Source organism: Sceloporus undulatus, chromosome 6 (assembly GCF_019175285.1).
Source record: "Sceloporus undulatus isolate JIND9_A2432 ecotype Alabama chromosome 6, SceUnd_v1.1, whole genome shotgun sequence".
NCBI classification, from domain to species: domain Eukaryota; kingdom Metazoa; phylum Chordata; class Lepidosauria; order Squamata; family Phrynosomatidae; genus Sceloporus; species Sceloporus undulatus.
In genome coordinates, this window is record NC_056527.1 from 22,349,376 (window position 1) to 22,372,388 (window position 23,013).

The following is a 23,013-nucleotide window of genomic DNA, read 5'->3' on the forward strand; positions in this document are numbered from 1 at the left end:
TGGAGTCTTGTCTCCAATTTGTTTAGTAATGCAAAAGTTTTTATATCTTGGTGGATGTGGCTCATAGTTCTATTTTTAGACTGCATAATAGCTTTAGCTATTCTAGTGTATATTTCACTATCTCTTAAATGTAGAGTTTCATAACCCAGGGTTTTTAAAAGCTAGAGTTTATTTTTTTTGTAGTCTAGAATGTGCTTTTTACTTTTGGAGAGAGTTTCTTTTAATTCAGTCAGTTACATGTTCTCTAACTATTTTACCTGTGCTACTGGGGTCAGTTCTGCTAGGCTTCGAATTCTGTGATTTCTCCCATTCCCAACTAATACCATTGTGATAAAGCTATGATGGCATTTTGTGATGGTTATTTGGGACTCTTGGGCATGGATGAGATCCTCAAGCAGTAAAAATGAAGTAATATTAAATAGTCAGTTTTTTATTCTGTTCAAAGGTGAAATGCATAAAATTCTAATCATTCTGAAACTCTGTTTAGGGGTTTGTTGGTTGTCCACATTACAAACAAATCTGTTTCTAGAGACAAGCTTGCGTTGTAAATGGCAGTCTGCAAAGTAAACATAAAGCTGTTTTAATTTCAAGCCTCACGGCAACAGCAGCAACAGAAAAAATAATCAATAATATCTAGACAGTCTATAGGGAAACAGTTTTTGTAATGCTCTTGGTGAAATCACAGATGGATTTCTCTATCTAGTAGCTTTGTGCATAATTGGCCAGTAATCCAAACTCAATGCTCTTCTTCCATTCTGCTCCCCCTATTACTACAGATGTATATCAAAGCATACATACGCAAGCTCCAAAAGTATTTTTAAATAATTCTAGTTCTTCCTCCCAAATTTAATTATAAACATAACAGAGACCAGTGTTTCTCTTTCCAATTGCAGGGAGGCTACTGGTGATGGCTGTAGTTTGTCAAATGCCAGTTACCGGTAGTTGCACTGAACAAATCTAGCTAAACCTGAGTGCAAATAATATCTTAGTAATTTAGTAATGATGGTGGGTGGCTGGCTGTATTTGTCTCATAATGTATTGTACTTTAGCCATAAATATTTTTATTTTATTTATTTTATTAATTTATATGCCACACAGAAAGGAAATCCAAGGTGGCTCTCAGATAAAATAGTTTAAAAAGCTTTACAATAAAAATATAAAAATAATTAAAATCATCTTGCATGAAACCGTATAAAATCACACAAAACACCCAAAAGTTAAAAACATAAATAGAACACATAGCCTTTATAAAAGCCTCCCTGACAACAATTATATACTGTATTAAAAGCCTGCTTGAATAAACATGCCCAGCCAACCACATATATTTATAGCAAAGATGAATGCATTGATATTATCCTTTAAAAAAAGTAACTTGATGCTCATTACTCACAATTAAGAGCTAAAAGTTATTGAAAATCATGGCTTCACATTTTGTCTGAAGCCAGCCTTAACTATAGGTTAAATGTTCAGAGGATGGCGTAAATAACTTTAGTCCTGTTAGTACTTGGATGGGAGACTACCAACAAATATCAGGTGCTGTAGGCTATATTTCAGAGGAAGGAACTTGCAAAATCACCTCTCAGTATTCCTTCCCTAAAAAAACTCTCTGCAATTCATGAGGTTGCCATAAGTCAACAAGCAACTTGAAGGTAAGTACATACAAATGTTTAGACATAAAAATGAAAAATGTTTAAGGAAGGCCAAATACGACTATTCATTACATTGCCACAGAGGCTGAGTACTGTTTTTAATATTGCTGTTTCCTTAAGAATAAAAATGGGGTGTATTTGCTTCACACACAAAAATGCAAGCTCCTGAAGAACCCACATTAGAAAATGGAAGTGGTAAATTGCATTTTAAAAAGATTGTAGGAGCACCCTTATTCTTCTCTTTCCAAAATTAGCCAGAGGCTGTCACCTAAATACCTTATTGTCTATAAGAATAAATGTTATATATGCAATGTTTTTAAAATTTCAAAAATGTTTGCAGAAGTCATAAAATTACCTTTTTCACCCTGTTCAAAAATATATATTTTTGAACTAGAGATGATCATGTTACTTATAGCCAAGAACATCTAGTAGTTTCTGTGTCACAGATGCAGTGAATTCAATCTGGGTCTTATTCCAGTTTTTAACATCAGAAAGGTCTTCTTAAGCCACACTTTGAACTATTACCTCTTTAAAACAAGATTAGTGGGGAAACCATTTCTACAATTGAAAACTGGGGAGAGTTACTGCACCTTTAATGGCTGCACAGGGAATTTCTTGGAAAGTACTTTGGCTATTCCTTGATTTGAAATGATTTGAATACAGTGGTGCCTCGGGTTACGAAATTAATTCGTTCCGCCATTCCTTTCGTAACCTGAAAATTTCGTAACCCGAAACACTTTTCCGTTAGCACTGGAAAGCCTATAGCTGCACTTTGCAGCATTTGAATTTCGCGCCGAAATGAATTTCGTAACCCGAAAAATATTTCGTAACCCGAAACAGTTTTTGCCAATCCAACTTTTTCGTATCCCGGAAATTTCGTAACCCGATCATTTCGTATCCCGAGGCACCACTGTACTTTGAAATCATCTAAGGTAGAGTTAACCCATTGTCTCCTATTTATTATTTAAATATTTATACTCCACCCTATGTCTAAAGATCTCAGGGAGATAGCACACAGTAAAATCAACATTACCAAATTTTAAAAAATGTAAAATATAAAAATAATTTTAAAAGGCTAAAGAGATATTAAACCATTTAATAAGATATTAAAAAAACCAATTTAAAACTAGTGGAAAAAAAACCTTAAAACAATCTGAAACTATGCACATATGTGGACTCCCCATCAGACTCACAAAGGCTTAATATACAACCATTTCTTTTTACTTGGCTGGTCACCAGAATGACTGCAACACTAGTGCCAGTTGGGCCTCTAAGGGGGAGGCTATTCATAATTGCGGTGCCACTGCACAGAAGGTCCTTTCCAGTGTCCTTCCACAGTATATTGCCAGGACTGATGAGACAAAGTGGAGAACCCCTCCAGCAAACCTCAAAGGGAAGGAGATGTGCTTCCTATCTTTCTTGTGGTCTAAATATGTATTATGTCATTGAGTGAAATTAATTTTAGGCCTCCAAAAATAAATTGCAATTTCTATGAGTCAGCATGACTAAATGAAATATAATCCTCGTGAGCTGAATGTAAACATTTTTCTAAAACAAACCTGGCACACCCTGTATTCCTCCCTACTCTTGTTTTCTTCCTTAGCTCATCAAGAGTTGGTGGGGTTTCACTTCTGTTCTGATGTACTTTTTATTGGATGATTTGCGTAGAGATTTACACACATACATTCTAATCCTCTTTGTAACATGCACAACAGTAAACAACACAACTGATTTCAGCCACGGTCATTTGCAGTTTTCTTTCTCTAACTTTTAAAAAATATACACACTAAACACTCAGAACAAATTTTGACTGAATCTTGAGTTTGGAGTATCTGTTATTAGGGTAATATTTTTTGTTGGAGTAAAAACATGCCCATCAAACTGATCCAGGAACTCAAAGATTACATGCCCATACAGTGCATTCTTCTTGGAATCCCCCTCCCTGAAACGTATGAGACAAAACATCTCAAAAACATCTTTTCACCTTTGTTACTGAAGTGACTTTTTTTTTGTCCCATTCAGTGTTTAATGTCTTTGGCCATATGTGTCCTGTCTGTTTTCCAGACACAAACTGATCTCTTTATTTTCTTTTAGGAGATTTTACTATCCTGGAATGTGTTGCAATTTAGGGTAGAACATGTTCCAAAAACATATTTTTACAAGTTTTCATTTAATCGCTTATGATGATGTCTTAAACTGTAAGTAGTATTTTAAAGAATTTGTCCTCAAGAAGGCATTAATGTTGTCTCATCTTAGTGATCATTTTTGCAACCATCTGCAGTAACAGCAGAAAGCTAGCTTGTCTAAACTGACCTGTTCCCTTGTTTCTTTTTTCCCTGGGATCTTTGGGGGCTTCTTTGCCACATCGGGTCAGCCAGATATACATTTGCTTGTACAAAATAGCCAAAAGCATAACTGGTGCATCTCTCATCAAAGCTTTCTCCCCTTCCTTGCTTTCAAATAGCTAGGTTTTTGTTTTTGGTTCTTCCAGACAAAAATGATTTCAGAGATAGCAAAGGGAAGAAAAGATCTTTCTGCCTAAGATCCTGAAATTGCTAGTAAGTGTGGACCAGATGTTCCCAACCTGATACCCTCCAATTATTTGAGGTTATAAATCCTACCTGGCTATCTAGGATGATAGGAATTGCAGTTCAAAACAGATGGAAAGTACAAGTTGCTGAAGGTTGATGTAGGGATAGTCAAAATGGACCAATAGCCTGATTTTGTTCAAGTAGTTTGATAGGGGATAACATAACCCATTTCAAATCCATATTTCCGTGCTCTTGAAACAATGAAAGCAAGGCTGTGGCTTACTATTGCTCGGACAAGTGCCCTTCTGGTTCTTCTTCATAAAAGTGATCCTTCCCTACAGCATTATTCTGATTTCATTCTGAAGACACATATTGCCTGGCCGTGCCCATGTGTGGCTGGGTGCTTTATTTAACCATCATTTTAATTGCATGTGTGGTTCTTTATTCATAAGAGCAGTTCCTTTGTGGCTGATATAACACTTTATAGGATCTATAATGTTTTCAGTTCTTGTTTGTTATTCATGTCCTACCTTTTTTCCAGTCTGGGACTAAAGGCAGTCTACAATAGTTAAAATAAGTATAGTTAAACATTCTGAGGAGATAGGAGTTAAAAATGTTTACCTATAGTGAGGACTGAGCCGAGTGCCAGTCTAATTTCTGTAGGAAGAGAGTTCCAGAGCCTGAGAGCAGCCACTGAGAATGCTCTTTCCCATGTTTCACCGAATGTAATGTGAGGGTGGTGGGATAGAAAGAAGAGACTCTTCAGAAGATTACAAAAGATAGGAAGGCTTGTGTGGGAGAATATGGTCCTTTAGATAATCAGGGCTCAAATTATTTAGGGCTTCATAGGTTGTAACAAAAACTTTGAATTGTGCTTGGAAGTGGACCAGCAGCCAGCAGAGCTGTTGGAACAAGGGAGTTGTGTGCTTCCCCAGTTAACACTCTGGACCAGCTGATGTTGTTAACTGGACCTTGTTTCTACGTATTTCATTTTCCCAGCCCAGTAGATCTTTCTCTAATGTGTACAGAACATACAGTATCTCGTGCAGTCATTATTTTAAGAGCAGCCTTATGTAGCCAACCATGTTTTTCTTCTGCTGCTTTAAATATTCATCTCCTAGCTTTTCCCTTTGGTACAGAGAAACGTTGTGGTTACTGCTGTTGCAACTGCTGACCTGGCTTTTTTCTTCCTTATCTTATGTATTGAGGTCATGGCAAACCTGCTCATGGTCTGTAATGGCAGAGCTGGGTTCCTGCTCTGAACTGTTAACAGGTTTTTGAAACATGAATAAAAGTCTAACAGTATCTAACACCACCTCCAAATGTCAAGCTTCCATAACTATTTGAAGTGGCCTCTGGATATGCAGATCTTAATAGTTGTCACCAGTCAGACTCTTGGCTCATAGTGGGTAAATATTATCTAGTGTGAATGAGATAATTAAACCACTGGGACATATTATCCTAGTTCACTTGCAGAAAGATGAGACACAGCTTAACAGGAACTTGGGACAGTGGTGGAAAAAACCTAGACCTGTTTCTGTAACAGACCATCAAAATTGTTAAATATGGTCTTAACCCTTTGGACTAGCCTTCCAGATTATATTTTTAAAAGTACAACCTAATATCTTAAAAAGGACAACACACCAGATCAAGATTTCAAGCTGTACAAAGGCACTGAAGGGTATGTCATGCTATAGCAGATACATTACTGCTACTGATGGTATGCAGAGTTAGTTTTCTTGATTGATAAGGCTGTCTGCTTCCCAATGATGACTGTTAATGACTGGTAATAATATTTGGAGATACAGAAATTGATGCTTAGTACTGGCTGTAGGAAACAGGCAATCTGAACCAAGGTCTTTCTGCTAAAAAAATAATTTCCACTAAGAACATAAAAAATGGTAGGTGAGAGGCATTCATTTTGAAAAACCCTTTAAGACAAGTGAGGGTGTGCAGGATTGCAGCTTCTCCATCTCCACTCATCCCCAGTTTTCCATTTCATTTCAGTGAAAATCACTTATGACCACTGAGCAGACTCAGTCCTGACTAGAGGTCCTCTTCCCCACAACCCCAAAAGCTAAACATAGAATCAGCACTCATGGCCTCAGTGTCCGAAATAGAGATTGAGAAATGAAATGGCTGCACTCAGTTATTTCCTGCTCCTCTCACCTCCACCTGCAACCCACAGCCACACTTTCTGTAGTCTTTGCTGGCTTCATACCAGATGATTCCTGCTCATGATGACCAGACTCATTGAATGCTGGCTGTGCAGAAAATGCTCTGTTTCCATCTATTCCTTGATAAAGCAGGACACACCATGCCACTAAAAATATTTGGGTGAGACTATGAGGAGACGATAACTATGAAAATTGGTGCTCCCATTCTTTAGAGGTAGGATGTATTTCCCCAGTCACTGATCTGAGTTTGCGTAGATGTGGAGTGATTTGTTAAAGATTTCTTGACTTATCTTGAACAAATCACTGTACACTGTGTGTGTTTCTTAATTTTCTTTTTTAAAAAATATGCCCATCACAGACCATACTAATGATGAGAGACATGTACCTTCAAGACACTTGTCGACTTATGGAGACCCCATGAATTTCATACGGTTTTCTTAGGCAAGTTCCTTCTTTTGAAATATAGCCTATAGCACCTGATATTGGGACTGGTGACACTGAGGGAGGGGGCAGGTGTACACACTCAAGCCAGCTAACCATGGCAAAAAGGAAGGTAGAAGACAGGTGTGTACTCTTTCCTTTCTCCCTTGCCTTGGCTAGCTAGCATGGGGTGTTTGTAACCTTTCTTTATACTAACCTTCATGCACGTTTCAATTTGCATGAGGGTTAATGCAAAGAAATTAGGATACGGCGTTTGAAATACATTTCACTGGCTTGATAAAATACTACGTTGAAAAAAACTAATTCTCATGCACCAAATGGGACTTCTTAGCCAGATTTGTTGTCCACAGAATGGAAGACTTTGAATGTTAACATTCTGCTGCATTGTTAAATGAACAGTTGTAAAAAAAATTGCTCCAAATTCCAGTTATTTACTGTACCCAGTGTTTCAACTCACATACAGCCAGAGGAAAACAAATTCCAGCATATCTATTCCTTTTCATCCAGAGGGTACTTTCTGTCCAGCCAATCTAACTTATTAGAAGCAAATAAAACTCCCATTTTGTTTCTTGGTCAATCATTATTCAGTGAAGTAGAAGTGATATGTTCTCATTGTCATCCTAATCACTCCTACCACCTTCACAGGCATGTATCGTAAAAACATAGGAGAGGGAATTCTTGGTGGTTACCTCCACCATGTCCTTGTTTTTTCGTTAACAAGTGACAACTTTTCTAATCTGATAGACTTTTAGAAACTGAATGTAAGGGGTTTGGATAGTACTTGTTCATTTATTTTTGTCTTTTACTTCCTTTATGGAAGCTCTGTTGTTGTTTTTTTAAATTAAACTTCACTTTGTTTGCTTTTATCCGGTGCATTACTTGATGGCAGACATCAGTTTAGCATAACAACAGCTTCCTTGGAGTTAGGTGCAAAGTAAAAATGGAGCTGACTGTCATCAGTGTACTGGTGCTACCTGACCCAAGGATAATGTGTATGTTAGATACCTTACAGAGTTAGGGAGAGAAAACACAGGGCCCATACAAACAGGCCAAAATAAAGCTGCTTCGGGTCTCTTTGGAGTTGTGTTGTGTAAATGATGCATGCGTCCCAAGAGTCCAGAAGCCATGTCAAGGCCATGCTCCAGTCCTAAGGACTGAAGCGTGGCTTTGGTGCGGCTTCTGGACTCTTAGGAAGCATGCATCATTTAAACAGTGTATCTCCAACGTGACCCAAAGCAGCTTTATTTTGGCTTGTCTGTATGGGGCCACAGCTATGAGTAATTGACCCAAGAGTTGAACAGAAATTCCCCAGCACCACTTTCTGGACTATCCCTTCCTAGAAAAAATATTTTGAAAAGCCACAAAATACCATCCCAGAGAGGCAGTGGTCAGTGGTATCAAAAACTGTCTCTGTTCCTTAATCAAGCCTGAAAGCAGATTAAAATGGATCTAGATAATTTGTCTCATCTAGGAAGCCCTGCAGCTGAAAGACCTCTGCATGTACCTTTACTAAGAATTGAATATTGGTGACTGGCTTCAAATTAAGCATTTTGGGATCCTGCATTGGTATAAAGAGGCAGATTTCACTCCATTTAACTACCCAGTTAGTCCTCCTGTGGCTTATTTATTGAACCAGGAGAGGTGAAGGTCTAGAATATATGTGGCAGCTCTTGCCTCTCCAAGAATCATGCCCACATCACCAGGGTGCACAAACTGAACAAGCAGGGAATAGAGTTGTATCCACTGGATATGTATCAGCTACTGTAGCATCAAAGTTAGAACAAATCCTCATGTATGTTGAAAACCATCCTAGTGTTTAATGATTGCTCCTAATTTTAAAAGATATTCTAAGCCATGGATTCTAAATTTGTTTTTATATGACACACATGTATGCTGTATATGATTTTGAGAATGGAGGCATATTCCCTTGCAATTCTGTAACAATTATATTTCAGTAGCAATGCTCTGATATTCACTGAAATCATCCTATCTATGTATTAGAATTCTATAAGATTTGGAAAAATGAAAATGGTGGGAATAAAACTTCAGAATGAACGGCCAGAACGTGCAAATAGACAATGAAGGCAAATATGCAAAATGGATTTATCTTTTCAGTGGGAAATCTAAACTAACCTAGGTTTTTGAGAAAGCTTTAGCAATAGGGGATGTGAATTAACGGAAGTGAATTGCTGAAATGTGAGCACACTAGCTGTTGTCTTTCTTAGCACAATCTTATAGGTTACAGCATCCTGTTTTAGATATAATGTACAGTGGACAAATTGTTTTAGGCATAGGTAAACTGATTAAAGTAATCTAATTTGCTTTTTACCACCCAGTGGCTTTATGCAGCTTCTGCAGGACTAATGCAACATCTTTTTACAGTAGGAACTATCTAGCACAGTTTTACCAGCTTACATACCTTTTAAGTATGAAACCCACATATTTATGCAGAGTTTGGCAGCAAGGAGGTTTTTTTTCTTCTTTAAGCAGCATTATAGATAACTGGCAAGTTATTAGGAAATTATCTCAGGGTTCTGGGAGTTACAGTAGGGAATATGAAAGGAGCTTCTTATTTGTAACTCTCACATCCTATGAATGTGGCCCATCAGAATGCTTAAATATTCTGCTTTCCAGACACAAGTCCTTTGTAAAAGTTTACTAGTTTATCACAGTAAGATAAAAATACAAATGCATAGTAGCAGTGAGTCTGCTCTAGTTGGGACAAGCAATTCCACTTTGGATTCAGTCATTAATCAGCGGAGACTGTTGTAAAAAAACAACAACCATAAGATGAAGACTTGAAAGGACCATTATGAAAGAGCTAGATAAGATCTTAAAGTATACAGGATTAAACACCAGAGTCAGAATTATCCACGCCATAGTATTTCTGGTTTCTGTGTATGAAACTGTGAAAGCTGAACTGTTTAGAAAGTTGACAGGAAAAAAAAAATATTGAAATGTGGTGTTTGGGAGATTTCTGCAGCCACCATGGACTGCCCAAAAAAACAAAAAACAAAAAAAAACCCCAAACTCTGACTAGCAGCCAAAAATGATTAAATTGTGGCTATCATATTTTGGACAAATCATGAGAAAACATGACTCATTGGGGAAGACAATAATGCTTGGTTAAGTGGAAGAAAGTAGGAAAACAGGAAGACCACATTTGGCTCAATAAAGGACAAAATGGTCTTGAGTTTGCAAGACTTGAGCAGAGCTACAGATAATGCGTACATGGATGTCTTTCATTCATAAGGTTTCCATAAATTGAAGCAAATCTGATGTCACACAACAGAACACTCAGCCCAGGGGCATTTTTATGAATGCTTGGCATCCCATTTAAACTGGGTTTCTGAATGGATATGTTCAAATGTAACGTTTTCTATCCTCTAAGCTGCAGTTAAAATGGTTGGATATGTGGTATGGTTTCTTGAAAGGGCGTGCCCTTACTTGAGTCTGTGACATAAACATTCAAATCATAGAGCCCGTACAGACAGGCCAAAATACAGCTGCTTCAGGTCACCTTGGAGGTATGCTGTTGAAATGATGCATGCATGCATCTCAAGATGCTAGAAGCCACGCCAAAGCCATGCTCCAGTGCTAAGGACTGGAGTGCATCTTTGGCGCAGTTTCTGGCTTCTTAAGACGCATGTGTCATTTAAACAACATACCTCCAAAGGTGACCCAAAGCAGCTTTTTTTTTTTGGGTCTGTCTGTATGGGCCCATAGTTTGATTTGGCATAGTTTAGTGGAACCTAATTGATTTTTCCAAGTTGAAACATGGTTGTTCGGAAGAAGCAGGGTGCTATGGAGTTAAGTTCCTTAATGCCTTCTCCCCAAATAAAAAATGAATCCTGTACATTAGTACATTTCAAATTTATTTTCAAGTCAGTGCTAGGAAAAGGCAGGAAACTTTGGATCTAAATCCCTTTGTGCTTGAAACTTGAAATAAGTTTCCAATTCATCTTTTAAGCAAGAATTCTTGGCATTTGCATGCCCGAGGTAATAAACTGCCTTCTTTAATTTCTCTCTCTCTATTGTGATGATCACCCTTCCATTTTGGCTATATTGCTGCTTTGTCACTTCTGCATCATTTCATGCTCAGGCTTCTTATCTTTTAAAGATTAGCCAGCTCACTCTCTCATGTTTTCTCTTCACTCCCCTTCTCTTTAATTTCCCTTGTTGTCATCATTCCAGGCAGCATATCTGTGATCTTTCTCTTCTCTACTACGTCGAGATTTCTTTCATATAGTTTCCAGTGCCTGGAATGACCTCCCTTCAGCCAGTCCTTAAAATTTACTTTCCAAAGCAATTATTTTTCTTTCTTTTGGAGAAGAAAATATAATTTATCTTTTACTGGATGCAGACAAACCTCAGTTAACAAGGCTTCTGACAGTGAGACTCTCTTTTACAAAATCTTTTTATGCTTCCCAGCTGCCCTTTCCTCCTCTGACAACCTAGAAGTTTTTAGCAGCATCAGTATTGGGAGGATGATGAAGGAGAGGGTTCTTGGTGTTTGGTTGCTGTAGAGCATCTGCAATTAACAATGCAATAAAGCTTGAGCTGGGAAAGAAAAGAAAAAAAACCTGCTTGATAACAACAAAAGAAGGACGCTTTTCTAGTCTAACTCCAGCCCAAAGAGTCATTACCCCCTTGCCTTTTAAATTGGAGGTGGAGAGCAGGCTGTTACAGAGTAAATGAATATGTCATTCCAGCCTGTAGAGCCTGTGATAATATACAATAATGCAGCTTACAAAGTGATCACTGCTATCAGAATAGAGTTTTTATAAGCATGTTCTTGTTTTCATCTGTGTTGTGTCAGAGATATTTCACAAGACAGTTAATTAGACTGTAAGCAGACAGTACTAGTAAGGTTTCATATTACAGAAAGTTTCCTCTAGGGATGCAGTTGTAAATGAAAAATATATGTTTTCCCTTGAGGGAGAACGACTGCACTAGGTATGAGACATGTCTATATCTTTATTTAGATACAGTATGATACTCTTGGGAAATGGGGGCAGGGGGAAAACATCCCCACCTAAAATATAACATTATTAACAAAGCTGAAGAATAACATAGAAAACATGCTAACTATGAAGTCTACAGTTTCTCTAAAATATTATTATTATTATTATTATTATTATTATTATTATTGCATTAATTTATGTCATATCCCGCTTGCCATAATGAGACTCAAGGCAGATAACAGCATATTTAAAAACTATAAAGATTAAAAGGTATACATAACTAAAAAAAAACATAAATATAAAAGTTATTTTAAAAGTTTATAACGTTAAATAGATTAAAATTAATTTTTAAAAACTACAATTGACCCTCCACATTTGCGGCTTTGACTCTGCGGATTTGATTATTTATGGATTTGATTAATAGGTTCTCTCTAGTAATCTCTAGGTCAGGGGTAGGCAACCTGCGGCCTGCGGGCCGGATGCGGCCCGGTAAGGCCTTGGGACCGGCCCCAGCCCGGTCCTGCCGCCGATTGCCGCCGGAGCCTTTGGCCTATCAGGAGGAGGCAGGCAAGGGGGGGGGTAAGTGGCAGGCAAGGGGGGCAAGCGGGGCAATTGTCTATAGAAGCCTCCGAAACATGCATTTATATTAACATTTTTTAAAAAATCAGCAAATTTTTTAGCATGCCCTCCATATTTTAAAAAGTGTCCTCTATTTGAATTTTTGTGTCCTACATTTGTCCCGGTTTATTTGTTTATTTAAATTTTTTTTTTAAAAAATTATTTATTTATTTATTTTTGGGCTTCGGCCCCCTAGTTCTCTGAGGGACAGCAACCCGGCCCCCGGCTCAAAAAGGTTGCCTACCCCTGCTCTAGGTCCTCTAGAGTTATGCTGCTAGAATTTGACCATAGGGTCACACTGGAGGACCTAGATATTCCTAGGAAAACACTTCTCTAGGCATTTGTGGGTCCTTCAGTATGGATGTGGACCATAGAATTGCACTGGAAGACCAAGACATTCTTAGAGAGGCATTCTCTCCAGTTTAAAACAATAGTTTTTTTTATTTGCGGGTTTTCCACTTTCATGGGAATCCTGTGCCCCTAACTCCAGCGAATGTGGAGGACCCACTACTGTATATACAGACCACAAAAATGGCACTTCATGTCTTTAAATGCCCATTCTAATCAATTTCCAAAAGCCTGATGGGGTAAAAATGATTTGATTTGATGGCGGAAGGCGAGTATGAGCAGAGCCATCAAGGCCTCCCTAAAGAGGGAATTCCAATATCTGGAAGCAGCCACCAAGTAGAACTTCTCCCCTGTTCTCAGCAAATGATCCCAAGAAGACACTAATGGGTAGGTCTGAGAGAAGGACCTCTCCAGAAGAACTTAGAGCTCTAATGGGAGATGTGTTCTTTCAAATACCCTGAATCCAAGCCATATTATATCTATAACTTTTGTTAATGTCTAACATTAAAACATTCCCAGGCGGTACAAACATTGCTTTATTCAAGAGGTGTTAGAAATTAAGGTAGATACTGATATCCCAGGAACAAAAAGAAACTGGTTTATTGTGTCAGAAACAAATGAAAATAAAGGACAGTACTGCAAGACCTCTAATGCTCTGCCAACTCCATTTGTTACTGTGGAAACAAAAGAAGCTATTTCCTTCATGATTTCTTCTTGTCCTGCTATCCAGGTTTATTGCTGTTTGATAGTGTACAAAGATGTGGAGGTGAAGGAGTTAATGATGCAAAGTTTAAGGCTTAACTTTGCAAGTCAGGAAATATGCCAACTGAGCACTGTATTTCCTGGCTGTACTTGCTTCAGGGATTTTTAAACGATTGCATAGAATTCTATGTGCATTTTCTAAGTAGTTGAAAACCAGTCTTCCTGTTTGCACATTTTGATTTGCCAACAGTAGTATTTCCTTCTCTCAAGTACTCTGGTAGATCTAAAGTGCTACTGTAAAATGAAATAGTGTTTATTCCTTAATATCTTGATAGTAATCTATCTGAATTGTTTGCTTGTTTCAATACAAATCATTCTGGAAAGGTGAAACACTGCTCTTCCTGAGTGAACACTCAACAGCTCTAAGTGATGCCCTCTCAATCAAAGTGTGATTAGGAAATTTGGGAACATAAAGACTGCCACAGTTCCAAGAAACCAAAGATGTGAGATCTTAAAACTTGCAGGTTAGTCTGGGGTCTTGCATGAATTTTAGAGTACAGGAATATCTCACATATTTTGGCACTGTGAGATTTGCAGATTAGATGCAACAAAAGCATCTTCCCTTGAATTATTTTTACCATATCTGCTTGTCACTATTCCTGTTAAAGACTAGGCTATATGGTAGATCTAGCTAATTGTTTGTTCATAAGGGATTGTTATCCATTCCAGGTGAGGGGCAAGCTGGCATATAGCTTATGTCTTTTATTAATCTGTTACCTTTTCTGTGTTGAATTTTCTTACATGACTCTCTTTTATTCTGCTGTTATGAGAAGGGATATATCTTCCTAGTAAAAGTCATAAGCACTCTAATCAGAAAGCTCCTGATTAAAATCTCACCCCAACCATGAATTCACTAGGTGGCCAAAAAGGACGGTCTCCAGGCACCTAGTTTTGGTCTGCAGGGAAGCCGCAGCCTCCAGACCATGGGACTTCCCAGTGGACCAAAAGGAACCCGTGAAAAGAGGGTTCTTCTTGCAACACCATTACGACGTCGCAGTGCGCCAGTGGTGCCGCAACATAATGGTGTCTGTACAGGGCGCCGCCATTTTGACGCCCTCGTTACGTGCAACGTCTAGAAGCACTGCCCCTCACACGTGACGAGGGCGTTCTTTCCTGTCTGTCTGGACCAGGCCTAAGTAAATCTCTTTATCTTTCTCATCCCTATATTGCATATGGGAAGGCTAGTACATACATAGTTTTCATAACTGCCAATGCTGATTGCTCAGGTGTGCATTTTCATTTCAGCATATTAACACTACATTTTTGAATATCTACTTATCTTGTAATCATCCACTTGGAAAAATTTGATGGGTTTTCCTCCTTTGAGACAACCTCCCAAGTCAAATTTCAATCCCATAGTGGTTGGTGTGGTAGACAGTGAGCAAGCAATGATGTGGCCATGTCATTTGCAAGAGCACTAAACCTATTTTTGATGACAGGCTTATATTATTGTTGTTACCCTTGTTTCTACCATGCTTTTCTCCCAAAATTGAGACTCAAGACAGCTTACAATTTAAAACAAGTACAGTAGAGCGGAAAACATCCAGAAGACATTAAATCAGCATTTCAATCTTTTTTTTCCCTGTCAACTTTTTCCACTACTCAGCTTTTAATTTCATATATAGAAATCGGAAATACTATGGTATGGATAATTCTGACTTTGGTGTTTAATTATATATCTTTACACTTGTGGATCTTATCTAGCTCCTTCATAACAATCTTATCACTTCCTAACATACTTGTAGCAACTAGCAACTTAGCTATCTCACGGCTGCATCTTTAGCATTGCCCATTCACTTAAAATGTAACTTCAACAAATTGGCTCCAGTATTAAAAACATAGCATTACAGCACAATTGCGGCATTTTAATATCTTGCTTTGCTGTTGATATATTTTGAGATTGATTTTGTGCTGGTGAACTTTTATGAAGGAATCTTCTGGTTATGACAAAATTATTATGGCCTAGGTGATAACGTTCATTTCAACCCCAACAGTTGTGGTGTGGCTTCACAGAGCTTTGGAAATAGTTGAATTAGATGTATTGACCATGTTGGAATAAATGGACATTTGTTCTAACAAATTTAGCTAAAATGTTTCAGAATGGCCCTGCTGGGTCAGATCTATCTAGTCAAAAGTCTTGTTTCCTACAGGATGCCCCCTAGAATTCTCACAGCAGGACATCTGAGACAATAGCCCTGTTTTGGAGATGTTACCAAAAAGGTGGGATTCAGAGGCATGCTGCCTCTCAACCTTGAGACAATGCAGAACCATTTGGAATAGTAGCTATTGGCAAACTTACCTTCACTGAATTTGTCTGACTATCATCATCTGAGTTAGTGGCTGTCATTATATCTTGCAGTTAATGAATTAAGTAGTTAATGGCATGCCAAAGGTATCTTTTTATTTGGATGGAAGTTTGTAGGGGACATTGGGACAGTAACTGTTTTGTGAGCTGTTTTTGTGAAGGATTGTTTTGAGTTTCATTGGCAAGGTAAGCCTTCAAAGCAAGGGTGGGTGAAATGTGGCTGTCCTGGTTTTGTCAGACTCTTATTTCCAACATTCCTCACCATTGGCTATGCTGGCTAGGGCCTCTAGACGTTTCCCACCCCCACTTTAAAATCTTTTTTGCAGTAGCTTAACAAAAATGTGTACATGCACTAGGGATAGCCAACTAGCACATATGAAAGGTGGTTGCTTTTTCTAGATGCTGTTTAGACATCCAACTCTCTCTCTCTCTCTCTCTCTCTCTCTCTCTCTCTGTTAGTGTTGCATTTTTATTTTTTAATTGCTCTGATTTTGAGAAAATGCTCTCCAATAATACTGCTTTTTATGCAGTGCCTTCCATTCCCTACCCACAATGAAAGATACGGGAGAACTGTGAAAGTGCTCTTCTGATTAATTATGAGAGGTGTTTCCTGAAGCACCAACTGTGAATGCAAAATGAGACTATATGCAGTTGCTTGATCATTCTGTGTTCATTCTATGTGTTGTAGATTCCAAATTTCTTTTTTTAAAATGTATTGAAAAAACAAACAAATATACAAACTCTACAAACATACAAACAAAACTACAAACATGTTGAAATGCCCACAATTATATAAGGCTTCAATCACATTTAAATACATTTATACACTTTCATACTCCTCCAGTGGTTATTTAAATTTTAATTTTTTAAATTCTTCGTTCTTCTCTTCATTCTCCTTTCATCTCCCACTCCTCTTTTTCTTTTCGCCCTCTCCTTTTCTTTCTTCCACTTCCTATCACATCAGCTTCCTTGAACCACCTCTTCTAATATCCTTCTCCATCCCTTTCCCTTCCTTCTTAACTACATTCTCTTCCTTTTAACCTCCTTTCAACATACCCTTACCTTCTTCCACATACTTCCAATTTCCAAATTTCCCCTTATTTTACTGCACAACAAGGATTCAGGCCTGGATGATGTAAATTTTTAAAGAGTTTCTTTTCACACTGTGATCTTCAAAAAAATAATCTCTTTCTTTTCCCCTGTTCCTTCAGGCTCCAGACAAGAGGAAAGCATTAGAAGAGACCAAAGCTTATACTACCCAATCTTTAGCCAGTGTTGCTTATCAGATCAATGCACTGGCCAACAATGTGCTCCAACTACTGGATATCCAAGCATCCCAGCTCCGGCGAATGGAGTCATCAATCAATCATATTTCCCAGGTAATGTTTCCTGAGAGAATTAAGATTTAGGGATACGCTTTTCCTAAAAAACCTAAAACTTGCAGAAGATTTTTGAGATGGCGTGTTCACAGTATGAAAACACTTCTTGACACTGCATAAATAACTCAGGTTGACTGCTGTCTTTCTTTAGTTTAGAGAGCAAATGAGAACAATTGCTTGCTCATTTGGATGTAATGCCAAATTTTGGTTTGTTTTGATGTACTGTATAAATTCATAGTCTCACTCATGTAAGGTGAAATCATAGTTTGGTATAATATCCAGATAAATCAATTTATTTGTGTGGGAGAAGATTACCTAAATTAAAAGAAGGCAGGTCTTCAATAAAAATGAGGTCCTTCAAAGACTTTGCCTTGGGTTTGTGGTTTTTTTTATGCATGATACTATGTTGAACTGTAAACTGTCAATATTTTAGGTGGACAGTGAGATAAATGAAATGCACTTTCCCATTTTCTGGGACTGGTAAAATTAGTTGTAGTGCTTTATTACTCATTTAAATTTCATTTTAAACCGCTATCTTTATTTGGAGTCTTGGTAGGCTATCTGGTGATTTGGATTGCCAGAAGATGTTTAATTCTAGGAAAATGTTGGCATTGAGCTGTTTGTGATATAGCTTTTCTTGAAGTTGTCCTAAGGAGGGTGTGCATAAGGGACAGGAAAACTAGTAGAAAAATCAAACTTTCTTGGCCATTGTTGACGAAGAACTGAAGAAGGCTAAGGTCACACACTGATTTGGAATGGCTGGCTACAACTTTGCTGTTCTCTGGACTTCAGCTTAATAATGCTAGCTTAATTTAATTATGTCAGTTCTATTTTCACTCTTTCTATGAGATTAGTTAGTTGAGATTGTAACCCAGCAGTTCTTAAATTTGTTCCTTCCAGATATGGATTATACTAGCTGTAGTCACATCTGAAGAGCACCAGTTTGGTGAAGGCTGGTATAACTTCCTGCATTTGTTGTTGTGTGCTGTCCACTTGTTTTTTATTATGGTGATTAAGGTGACCCTATCACAGAGTTTTCTTGGTATGATTTGTTCAGAGGAGGTCATTGTCTTTCTTTGCAGCTGAGAGAGTGTGACCTGCCCAATGTCACTTAGTGGGTTTTCAGGTTGAGCAGGGATTTGAACCTTGATCTCCCAGGGTCCTAGTCCAACATTCAAACCACCGCACCATCTGGCTCTCATAACTTCCTGCATACATTGCTGAAAGTATAAATGCCACCCAGATGAGAGCTTTGTTAATCTTTAAGGATGACAGCTTCACCTGTCTGATGAATGGGTCTCCTTTGAGAAACTATTTCATTGTCACTGTTTATATACCTTGAGGCCTTGGGGAACCAATTTAGGCACAAACAGACCTTTTTTGAAACAGGAAGAGAAGGTGAAGAGACTACCACTCACTTTTATTGTTTAACACTCCCCCCCCCCAATAACTCACACAGGCATAAAAGGGCCAGATATAATGAAAATGCCCCCATATCCCCTAAAGGGGGCAAAAATGATTATTTATTTTGGCAAGAGCAGGTGCTAAAGTCTCCTGGGGAGTTAAAGCGGCCAACTATCCTTCCACAGTTGCCCACCCCAGGTCTGTATTCAGATTTGTGAACAGTGGTGTTTTATATTCACATTATTTTAATTTTTTGAAAACACAGTGACATTTTCTAAACCATCAATTTAAAAACAGTATTTTTGGCTGGAAATCAGTATAATTTTGAAATATTGAAATATTTTTGCAATGCAAAGTAGAACCAGAAATGCAGATTAAATAATTCATTGCAGTAGCTAAGCGTGACCATTATTATCAAAATTAAATATCCACTGTGTGAAGGAGTTTCCCATTTCCTTGTGATTTTCACAAGAGGTGCAACCATCTGCAACTCTCCTGTAATGTATTTCACCAAGGAAATTTCACTGTGTTTGGACCAGTGCATCCAGCACATCGTTTTTTTAAAAAATACAGTAGCATGTCATAAGGTTTGTACATATAAATTATCAGGGTGTACTTTAAAAAACTGTTCATTATTAATTGTAATTATGTCATGATGTGAAATCTCTTATCAGTACAAAAGGTGCAACCTCTTGTTCTATTTAGCACTTGGCTTCAGCTGAAAACTGTATTATGGAGAAAGCTGTTGAATCACCTGATACATGAACTGTTTGCTAAAAGACTGTGAACAATTCATGCTTTGTAAAGCTTTTCAAGAGTACTTAGCAAGACCATTTGTAGCTGTTTTGGTTGTTAGGCCTTTTAGAAAGTAATCCCAGTTCTATAAGCCTCTTGAAACATCTTTATAAAATTAACTTGATTAATTTGTGTCTAGTTTGAGCAATGTGCCCTTTTCTCACTCAAAAAGTTGATAGGGTGAAGTCCTTCATTATATTTGTCTAAAAAGCTAAACTTGACACCAGGCCTTTCCAATTTAAAGCCATTTCTATACGTGTGTGAAATTTTAAAATACTGATCATGGGGTGTCTATGTGGATAAGGAAAACAAATTTGGTTATCGCTTTGCCATCACTTTCGGTAATACTGCTCCAATAAAAAATGATATATATACACTTTGAGACATACTGTGGTATACACTTGTTGATTATCGTCAAGTTGACCCCAACTCATAGCGACCATATGGATGAGAGATCTCCAAGATGCCCTGTCCTCCACTGCTTTGCTTAGGTCCTGTAGATTCAGGCCCATGACTTCCCTGATTGAGTCTTTCCATCTGGCATGCAGTGTACCTCTCTTTCTTCTGCTTTCTACATTTCCTAGTGTCATCGTTTTTTCTACTGAGTTGTGCTATTTCATCATGTGGCCAAAGTACAACAGCCTCAGTTTGATTATCTTGGCTTCCAGGGAGATACACAGCAAAGCAAATAGGTGCCCTGTTCTCCCATGTTTAGCAACTTCTTCCCTGCTAATCCTTAGCAACTAGGAAACATTGTAGTTTTCTGAGATCAGCGAACATCATTGGGTGCAGTCCTCTAAACATGAGGAGTACATGCAGTGGAATTTGAACTGGACCAACGTTCACTTAGATAATTATCTTTTAGTGTTAATAATAATAATATACAAATATAAAAAATGAATATTGAATCATAGGGAGTTGGAATGGGCCTCATGGTCCGTCTAGTCCAATGTCCTGCTCAATTCAAGATAAAGGAGTGGTTCCCAGACTGTGGTACTCCAAGTATTTTGGACTTCATCTCCCAGAAAGAATATCTTGCCCAACAGTCAGGAATTCTAGGAGATGAAGTCTAATGCATCTGGAGTATCAGAGTTTGGGAATCACTGAGCTAAAGTACCCAGGAGATAGCAGTAGCATTTACATTTCTATACCTCTTCATAATGAACTCAGCACTCTCTAAGTGGTTTACAATCTGTAAGCCAATTGCTCCCAACAAACTGGGTACTCATTTTACCAACCTACAAAAGGATGGAAGGCTGAGTCAACCTGGAGTTCTCTGGGATTGAACTCACAATGCTGTGGCTGAAGTGCAGACATTTAACCACTGCACTACCAGTGCTCCTTTTTGAAGAAGACATTCAGAGAAGGTGACCCCAACACCTCTCTTTTGATTCCATTGCTGAACTGCTCTTATTAAGATGTTCCTTCTAAAGTTCAATTGAAATTACTTTCCTGTAACTTCAAGCCATTAGAGTTGATCCTACCCTTTGAGGCAGCAGAGAAGAGGCCTGTCCTCTCCTCTCTGTGACAGCCTTTGAGGTATTTAAAGAGTGTGATCACATCATCCCTCTGTCTTCTCTTCACCAAGCTGAACATGCCCAGCCCCTGCAACATTTCCTTGTATGTTTTATTCTCCATACCTCTTACCATTCTTGTGAAGTACTGCCCTGGAAGGACCTTAATAATCTGCCTAATATGATTATTTGCATTTCTGTGGCTGTTTATACAGACTGATTATAAATGTCCTTCCCGGACAACACTTCACACTCCATGCATCTGGGGAAGTAGTCTATGTCTGTGGAAACTTATACTACAACTTCTTTTGCCTAGTTAGTCTCAAAGGTGCTACAAAATCCCTTTGCATGCTGGATTGTCATCAGATTACTTGCAGACAGACTTCTGTCTATGTAACCCATTCTAATATTTTTCCTGGTATTCCAGTGATGGCAAACCAACCCAAAACCCACTCATATATCACAAAGTGCCATGTCCCTCTGACTTTCTAGTAACAAACTCTGGCGAACTCTGTGCTGAGGTGATGGCGTGTGTGCTCACAGAGGGGGCTCTGAGTGCCATTTCTGGCACTCGTGCTATAGGTTCGCCACCACTGGTTAGGCTGTCTTGTGGCCCCTTATAGACTAATACATTTATTATGGCATGAGCTTTAGTGGATACTATCTATTTCATTAAATGCAATTATTTTTAATTTATGTTCTCTTTAATGTAATACTGTTTATGGCATTCCACATATGGCCTCTCTTGCACCTATGTGCAAAAGCACATATGTTCTAATTTTAATTTAGTCACACAGTTCTCATTCTGATATATATAAATGAGACCGGGGTAGGCAACTTTTTTGAGCCGGGGGCCGGGTTGCTGTCCCTCAGACAACTGGGGGGCCGAAGCCGGGGGTGGAGCTTCCACCCTCTGGGGGCGGAGCTGTACACGGGGGTGGATCTTCCACCCTCTGGGGCGGAGATGCATGCCAGGGCAGAGCTTCCACTATCTGGAGGCGGGGCCACATGTCAGGTGTGGAGTTTCCACCCTCTGGGGGCGGAGCCGCATAATAATAACAATATTTGCAAGAAGCGACTAGGCAAGGCCACAAAACAGCAAAAAATGCATGCCACTGTCTCAACCCAGAAAAGTGCAAGCAAGTCCATGTGGGGGGATCTTGCAAAGAGAATACCAAGGGATAACAACAACAATAATAGCAGTATTTGCAAGGATGGAAGCTACTAGGCAAGGCCACAAAACAGCAAAAAATGCATGTCACTGTCTGAACCCAGAAAAGTGCAAGCAAGTCCATGTGGGGGGATCTTGCAAAGACAATACCAAGGGATAACAATAATAATAATAGCAATATTTGCAAGGATGGAAGCTACTAGGCAAGGCCACAAAACAGCAAAAAATGCATGCCACTGTCTGAACCCAGAAAAGTGCAAGCAAGTCCATGTAGGGTGATCTTGCAAAGAGAATACCAAGGGATAACAACAATAATAATAGCAATATTTGCAAGGATGGAAGCTACTAGGCAAGGCCACAAAACAGCAAAAAATGCATGCCACTGTCTGAACCCAGAAAAGTGCAAGCAAGTCCATGTGGGGAGATCTTGCAAAGACAATACCAAGGGATAACAACAATAATAATAGCAATATTTGCAAGGATGGAAGCTACTAGACAAGGCCACAAAACAGCAAAAAATGCATGCCACTGTCTCAAAACACAAAGGCACAGGTAGTATAACCCCCCTCCCCCAATGAACAAACCTCTCACCTGGCTCAGTGGCTGTGGTTCTCTCTCTCTCTCTCTTCCCTCTCCCCTCTCTTTCTCTCCCTTCCTCCCTCCCTCTCACTCCCACCCTTTCTCTCTCTCCCTCTCTCCTCATAGAGTCATAGAGTTGGAAGAGACCACTAGGGCCATCCAGTCCAACCCCCTGCCATGCAGGAAATCAGAATCAAAGCATCCCCAAAGGAGCATTAATGGGGGGGGGGTTGCAAACATAGTAAGGGAGTCACAAAGCATAGGAGAAACATAGAATCATAGAGTTGGAAGAGACCCCACGGGCCATCCAGTCCAACCCCCTGCCATGTAGGAAATCAGAATCAAAGCATCCCCAAAGGAGCATGGGGGGGGGGGG

The 23,013-nt window shown here is 38.8% G+C and overlaps 1 protein-coding gene across 9 annotated transcripts in view; it reads left to right on the forward strand.

Annotated features, from left to right (window-relative positions):
• The window catches only part of ABI1 (abl interactor 1), a 111,082-nt gene that overhangs the window by 22,793 nt on the left and 65,276 nt on the right, over positions 1–23,013 (forward strand). For all 9 annotated transcript variants that reach the window (XM_042472806.1, XM_042472807.1, XM_042472801.1 and 6 more), the window contains exon 2: positions 17,007–17,174. In XM_042472806.1, coding sequence (XP_042328740.1) covers positions 17,007–17,174 — 168 coding nt within the window. The remainder of the gene's footprint in view (positions 1–17,006; positions 17,175–23,013) is intronic.